Source organism: Myotis brandtii, unplaced genomic scaffold, assembly GCF_000412655.1.
Source record: "Myotis brandtii unplaced genomic scaffold, ASM41265v1 scaffold806, whole genome shotgun sequence".
Lineage (NCBI taxonomy): Eukaryota > Metazoa > Chordata > Mammalia > Chiroptera > Vespertilionidae > Myotis > Myotis brandtii.
This window is the reverse complement of record NW_005371249.1, coordinates 1,900,158-1,907,446: the sequence shown is the minus strand read 5'-3', so window position 1 is coordinate 1,907,446 and position 7,289 is coordinate 1,900,158. Positions and strand designations below refer to the sequence as shown.

At 47.7% G+C, this 7,289-nt stretch overlaps 1 protein-coding gene across 5 annotated transcripts in view; it reads left to right on the top strand.

Moving 5' to 3' along the window:
- The window catches only part of NPR2 (natriuretic peptide receptor 2), a 17,582-nt gene that overhangs the window by 8,511 nt on the left and 1,782 nt on the right, over nucleotides 1–7,289 (top strand). For 2 of the 5 annotated variants that reach the window (XM_014531526.1, XM_014531524.1), the window contains 14 exons: nucleotides 291–385; nucleotides 608–740; nucleotides 961–1,045; nucleotides 1,740–1,869; nucleotides 2,032–2,106; nucleotides 2,306–2,383; nucleotides 2,608–2,712; nucleotides 2,834–2,905; nucleotides 4,473–4,632; nucleotides 4,817–4,972; nucleotides 5,055–5,223; nucleotides 5,376–5,522; nucleotides 5,987–6,110; nucleotides 6,293–6,361. In XM_014531526.1, coding sequence (XP_014387012.1) covers nucleotides 291–385; nucleotides 608–740; nucleotides 961–1,045; nucleotides 1,740–1,869; nucleotides 2,032–2,106; nucleotides 2,306–2,383; nucleotides 2,608–2,712; nucleotides 2,834–2,905; nucleotides 4,473–4,632; nucleotides 4,817–4,972; nucleotides 5,055–5,223; nucleotides 5,376–5,522; nucleotides 5,987–6,110; nucleotides 6,293–6,361 — 1,598 coding nt within the window. The remainder of the gene's footprint in view (nucleotides 1–290; nucleotides 386–607; nucleotides 741–960; nucleotides 1,046–1,739; nucleotides 1,870–2,031; nucleotides 2,107–2,305; nucleotides 2,384–2,607; nucleotides 2,713–2,833; nucleotides 2,906–4,472; nucleotides 4,633–4,816; nucleotides 4,973–5,054; nucleotides 5,224–5,375; nucleotides 5,523–5,986; nucleotides 6,111–6,292; nucleotides 6,362–7,289) is intronic. The other 3 variants (XM_005883965.2, XM_005883966.2, XM_014531525.1) reach the window with 3 other exon arrangements.

Here is a 7,289-nt window from a genome sequence, read left to right as displayed (position 1 = left end):
AGAAACATCGATGAGAGAGAAACATCGATCGGCTGCCTCCTGCACATCTCCCACTGGGGATGTGCCCGCAACCCAGGTACATGCCCTTGACCGGAATCGAACCTGGGACCCTTCAGTCTGCAGGCCGACACTCTATCCACTGAGCCAAACCGGTTTCGGCAATAAAAATATATTTAAAGAAAATAAAAATAAAAGCAGGGTCAGGGACAGACTGTGCGGTAATTGGAGGAACTGTGGAGATAGGCGAGGGGCCTAAGGTAGATCTCAAAGTAAAGGCTATGCTTTTCTAGGTGTAACTGGACTGGTTGTTATGGACAAGAACAATGACCGGGAGACCGATTTTGTCCTATGGGCCATGGGAGACCTGGATTCCGGGGACTTTCAGGTAATGGAGGGGGAGGCAAGAAGGAGAGTGTGGGCTTTGCGAGTCCAGCTTTTAAGGGTTCAACGAGTTCAATCAGAGGAACCAGAGGCAGGGACTGTTTCCTCTGCTGGAGCTGCATCTGGGTGGGTAGGAGGTTGGGGGAGAGCAGCCAAAGAGCGGGGTGCTCTGGGGAGGAGGCTGGTGGGAGCAGGCCCGTGGGCCCAGTCCTGTCTCTCCTCACAGCCTGCAGCCCACTACTCAGGAGCTGAGAAGCAGATTTGGTGGACGGGACGGCCTATCCCCTGGGTGAAAGGGGCGCCGCCCTTGGACAATCCCCCCTGTGCCTTTGACTTGGACGACCCATCCTGTGATAAAAGTGGGTGTGTGCGGGGACTGGGAGCACTCCTTCCTCCCTTTCCTTCCCGTCCCGTCTGCCCTCACTGACGCCGCACCTTAGCTCTACTGTTACCTCTACTTCTACACCCCTCCTTACTCTTCCCCTCAAGAAGTCTGTCTCCTCCCTGCACCTGAGCATCACCCTCCCCATGCTTACAGCCCCACACGCAGTCTTCCTCAGGGTCCCCTCTCCCCTTTAGCTCCATTTTCAACTCTGGCAATTGTGGCGCTGGGCACAGGGATCACCTTCATCATATTTGGTGTTTCCAGCTTTCTCATCTTCCGGTGAGTTCTGGGCTTTTCCACTGACTTCCCGCCTCCCACCTCCCATTGCCACCCAGCATTCTGGCTGAGGCCAGGTAGTCCCTATACCAGGGGTGGGCAAACTTTTTGACGCAAGGGCCACAATGGGTTCTTAAACTGGACCGGAGGGCCGGAACAAAAGCATGGATGGAGTGTTTGTGTGAACTAATATAAATTCAAAGTAAACATCATTACATAAAAGGGTACGGTCTTTTTTTTTTTTTTTTAGTTTTATTCATTTCAAACGGGCCGGATCCGGCCCGCGGGCCGTAGTTTGCCCACGGCTCCCCTATACCATGGGCCGGGGGCAGGCCTCTTAATTTGGAGATTGTCTCTTGGACCTAATGTCCTCCTCTCTAGCCTTTTTCTTTCGTTGTCTTTTAGCCTCGGTGTTGTTTTCCCCCTTTTGGTTCGACACGGGGTATACTACCTAGTGATTTTGAGTGGGTCTTATAAGGGCAAAGGCGAATTTTCCATGGATGCTGCCATTTTCAGAAAAAACGTTTACCTTTGGCCTCGGTGTTTCTAAATGAGCACACGGCGTGTGTCAGATATGTCAGTCCTGTGTCTCGGGTGTAACAATAGCAGCTTCAGGAGCTGCAGGGGAGCCCCTGCAGCCCCACCGTTGGTTTATGGGATGGTAGGATCGGGCTTGCCAGTCAACTGAGGTATGCAGTCCTTACAGAAAACTGATGCTGGAGAAGGAGCTTGCTAGCATGTTGTGGCGCATTCGCTGGGAAGAGCTGCAGTTTGGCAATTCAGAGCGATATCACAAAGGTGCAGGCAGTCGCCTCACACTGTCACTGGTGAGCCCTTGTCTCAGCTGTACCTCCGCTTTCCTTTGAGTTCCTGTCCTTTCTTACCCTGGACCTTTCCCAGCACATTGGCCTGTAATGATAGCCCCTGCACTACCACCATCATCTAATGTTCCTTTCATCCTTCCGCCTCCATGTTGCCCTTGGCCCCAGCGGGGATCCAGTTACGGCTCGCTTATGACAGCCCATGGGAAATACCAGATCTTTGCCAACACCGGTCACTTCAAGGTGAACAGTCATCCGCTTGTTCTGGTCCCCACCATTTCATCCTGTTTCATTCCCATCTGTCACCTCTTCCCATAAACCTCTGCCCCTCATAATGTTCAGCTGAGCTCCTAGACCTTCCCAAAGTTCTCCAGTATTCCTAGCACCCAGAAATGCCTTCTGATATTAATTTTTCCTTTCCCCCCTTCACTCCCACCATCAGGGAAATGTTGTTGCCATCAAACATGTGAATAAGAAGCGCATTGAGCTGACCCGGCAGGTTCTGTTTGAACTCAAACATGTACGTAAAGGTGTATGGATTGAGGGCAAAGGGTAAACAGGGACAGGGAAGAGAAAGGGGAGGACTGTGAAGAGTAAAATTGGTTAGGAGGGCAGTGGGATCATTTATAAATGACATTGAGTTATAAGTACAATTGAGAGAAAGGCCCTCTCGTATAGTGGTAGATTTCTGTATCTAATTTTTAGCTCTCAATTCTCTTTTCCTTCCCCCCTTTTTTTTTCTAGATGAGAGATGTTCAGTTCAACCATCTCACTCGCTTCATTGGTGCTTGCATAGACCCTCCCAACATTTGCATCGTCACTGAGTATTGTACTCGTGGGAGTTTACAGGTGAGGGATAGGTAAAGGTTACAGAGGTGGAGGAGACAGGCTCAGTGTTACATTGACTCTATGCAGCTGATAGCTAGTGGGACGAGGGTAGTCACATAATCCATTTCATGTCACTTGCCAGGATATTCTGGAAAATGACAGCATCAACTTGGACTGGATGTTTCGTTATTCACTCATTAATGACCTTGTTAAGGTGAGTCTTCCCTACGCCTCTTTAAGAGTTCATCCACTTTAAAATGCCTCCATTTTTCTAAGTTTGTTTATGATTTCTCCTTCTAGTCCTCTCTCCATTTCCCCTATTTCTATTGTTGAGTAATAATGGGTAAACAAAGGGTCTGGGATTTTTAATTGGGGGAATGAGTTTTATCTGCCACAGACAGTCCTGTACTTGTAGAGAATTTTTGTCTTTCTTCCCTAGATATCTCAAATCTCTCTCCATCTTTTTTATTTTTTTTAACCCTCCAAGAGCTCATATTAAAATCTCTCAGAAGGGAAAAGATGAATGGGGTCTCCAGAAATATTTATCGCTTGTTTTCCCCCCCACAATTTATTCTCTGACCAATATTTGGCATATCTGTTCTTTTGTTCAGAAAAACTGAAATGTAAAAAAGAACATTTACTAGTAAAACTAAGAGAAACCAAGGAAAATTATAGTAAACCTTTGGTATCTTCTAATATATTACGTTTCAGCTAATTTTAGGTGACCCAGAAGTCCATGGATTTTCAATGGTATAAATTTGAATCTTGCACTGGTTGGACAGATGTTTAGAAACAAATGTCATAGTCAATAAGCTAGCCTAGTGGATCATTTGTACCACACTTGAAGCCAGCTTTGCTAAAAAATATAAATGTATATATATATAAAATTTCAGAGAGGGAGAGGGAGAGAGAGATAGAAGCATCAATAATGAGAGAGAATCATTGATTGGCTGCCTCCTGCATGCCCCTACTGGGGATAAAGCCCACAACTCAGGCATGTGCCCTGTCCTAGAATTGAACCATGACCTCCTGGTTCATAAGTTAATGCTCAACCACTGAGTCACACTGGCCGGGCCAGCTTTGATTTTTCTGCTTAATTCTCATAAGGTTATTTTATCAGCCCTATGAGGCCAGAAGTTTCAGGCTTCTGCACTGGCTTGGCAGCTGTCTCCTACTTTTGTCCATTTCCAGGTTTTTATTTTTTCCCAAGTTTTTCTAATTTACTATTTTCTACACTTTCTCTCTGGCCTAGCATCCCCTCTGGTAGGTCAATTTCCTCCTCCATCCTTACTTGCCTACCTACACATGGGTGTACATTAAGGTTTACAACTCGTTAATCTTCCTTGATACATCTAAGTACTCTTGATACTTGCTTGGGTCTCAAGTCATGTCTTCCTAAGTAGTGGCCATGCATTGGAGGCCACCATGGGTGTCATATCTTTCTTGGCGTTCACTCTCATAGTTCTGCTCCCTTCACTACGCAGAAGCCCGACTGCCCTTTCCAGGCTAATAACTGACGGCTCCCCTTGCCCCTCCTCATAAGCATTCTTCTCTCCCTAGTGCCTGGGTACCAACAGCCTGCACATGGCACAAGGAGGAGATGGTTATCCCATTCTGCCTGTCTCCTTGGGTGGAAACTGTGTACAGAAAGCCTTCCACAACTAGCTTACTGTTTTTATGGCCCCAAGATCTTTAGATAGCTGGCTAATGCCTGCCTCATGGAGAGGGGGTATCCTAAGTCAGAAACAATCCAATCTCATGACTTGATCTGTATCCTGCAGGGCATGGCCTTTCTCCATAACAGCATTATTGCATTCCATGGGAGTCTCAAGTCCTCCAACTGCGTGGTGGATAGTCGTTTTGTGCTCAAAATCACAGACTATGGCCTGGCCAGCTTCCGATCAACTGCTGAACCTGATGACAGCCATGCCCTCTATGCCAGTGAGACCTCCCCCGACAACTCCTCAAACCCACTTTTATATGGCTCCTCTAGCCCTGGTCATTTCCACCTAGGGAAGGTGGGAGAGGGAGATGGCGTGACAGTAATATGGGGAGCATTATGGGGATGAGCCCAGGTGGTCTTGGGAATACCTTTTTTGAGGACCAGCCTATTCCCTCTTTTTAGAGAAGCTGTGGACTGCCCCAGAGCTACTCAGTGGGAACCCCTTGCCAACCACAGGCATGCAGAAGGCTGATGTCTATAGCTTTGGGATCATATTACAGGAGATAGCACTTCGCAATGGTCCTTTCTACTTGGAGAGCCTGGACCTTAGCCCCAAAGGTGAGAGTCAATCTACTACCCCCACCCCCCACCTCCCACCTGGGGGGCCCTGTTCTTCATCCAACCCCTTTATCTCCTTCAGAGATTGTTCAGAAGGTCAGAAATGGTCAGCGGCCATATTTTCGGCCTAGCATTGACCGGACCCAACTGAATGAGGAACTAGTTTTGCTGATGGAGCGATGTTGGGCCCAGGACCCAGCTGAGAGGCCAGACTTTGGACAGATTAAGTGCTTCATTCGCCGCTTTAACAAGTGAGAGGGCACCGAGGGGCAGGGGCTCCCCATCAGGCTTAGTGGATGAGGTGGGGCTGGTCAGGTCCAAGAGGGTGGGTTGGTTGGGTAGAAAAGTACTGAGAGTCTTGAGAATCTTGGAGCAGGTACCATATTCTGGCCTTCTCCCCCAGGGAGGGTGGCACCAGCATACTGGACAATCTGCTGTTGCGCATGGAGCAGTATGCCAATAACTTGGAGAAGCTGGTGGAGGAACGCACGCAGGCCTATCTGGAGGAGAAACGCAAGGCTGAGGCTCTGCTCTACCAAATTCTACCCCAGTGAGACTTTTGTCCCCCTTCCTGACTTTTCCTTTGATATTCTGCTCTGTTGGATTCTGCCTCATCAATCTCCTGAGAACTCACCTCCCAACTGCTTTGTTACATCTGGCCACAGTGAGCCTTTGTGGCTAGAGACTATTTTCATCCGGTCTCCAAATGAGCTGTGCTACCTTCTTCTTAGGACATTGGTCTTCCATGCCTTTGCTCCAGCAAGTGTATGTAGAACAATCCCAACTTGAGACATTTAGCCACCATCCCCAGGGAGCCCATTCCATTCCCCCATCGCCTTTACAGCTTACCTTGCTTGCCCTAGACTGTGCTGTCTTCCCAGCCACCTTCCTTCTCCTCCACCAGGCTCAGCTTTCATGTTAGAACTCATTTCTGATCCAGCCATACACTCCTTTCCTTTCTCCCTGTCTCCTCCTCTTTCTGAGCTTGGCTCAAACTGCACCCTTGCTTTCTAGTTCAGTGGCAGAGCAGTTAAAACGGGGAGAGACTGTACAGGCTGAGGCCTTTGACAGTGTTACCATCTACTTCAGCGACATAGTTGGCTTCACAGCTTTGTCAGCAGAGAGCACCCCCATGCAGGTAAGAGCCATGGGTGAGATTAGGGGGTGGGATAGCGACCTGGGGGAGCTTCACTGGGATAGGGATCCTTGATAATAGGAAAGATTGGTTTGTTCTGGAGTTCCCATGTGGCTTTTGGGTTAAGAATGCTTAGAAGGTTGGACACAAGTCTCAGGGCTTCAACTTTCCCATCCATTCATTAGGTGGTGACACTTCTTAACGACCTGTATACCTGCTTTGATGCCATAATTGACAACTTCGATGTCTACAAGGTGAGAGCTTGAGGCTACCCTTTCACTTAGACCACTTTAAAACCCAGTCTCCCTGAACCCCATACACCTTACTTGTTCTGTGGTCATTTTCCCTCCTGACTCTCCAGTATCCTGGAGCCAGAATGCCCTTTGTAGACCAATGAGGCTCTGGCACTCTCACTGTACCTTCCAGTCGAATTTCTTGTGAATCCTTAGGCTTCCCTAATGGGAACCGTCACAAGATTTAGTCCCTATCTGCTACATTTTCCTGAGGGTATGAATACAGCCTATCCATCTTTTCTCTTCTCTCCATCCCCTCCAGACATGGAAGAATCATACAGGATGTGGGTACAGAATGATTAATTGGGGTGAGGGACAAGCTATGTTGTAAAAGCCTTTTGTTGAAGTCATTGAGTTGGCACAGGGTGGGCTTTATTGTGCTTGGGAGTAAAAATTACTTGGATTTGCATATTGGCTTTGTGGCTAATTGTGTGGCCTTGGGCAAGTAACAGAAGCTCCCTGTGTCTCAGATGACTTACGTGTAATATGGGAATAGTTTTTCTTGTGGAAAGTGCTTAACATTGTATAGCTAATATCCCTTCCTGTCCCTTTGGATTTACTCTACCATCTCTGATATAATTGTAATATAGACCTCCCATGACCCTTTATTAAGATTCACCAATTTTAAAAATATATTTTTATTGATTTCAGAGAGGAAAGGAGAGGGAGAGATAGAAACATCAATGATGAGAGAATCATTGATCGGCTGCCTCCTGGAGGCCCCCTACTGGGGATCGAGCCTGAAATCCTGGCATGTGCCCTTGACCGGAATTGAACCCCAGACCCTTCAGTCTGCAGGCTGATGCCATATCCACTGAGCCAAACCAGCTAGAGCTGATTCACCAATTTCTTATATTTCCCCCCATTTGTTTTATTTTAAAAATCTGGG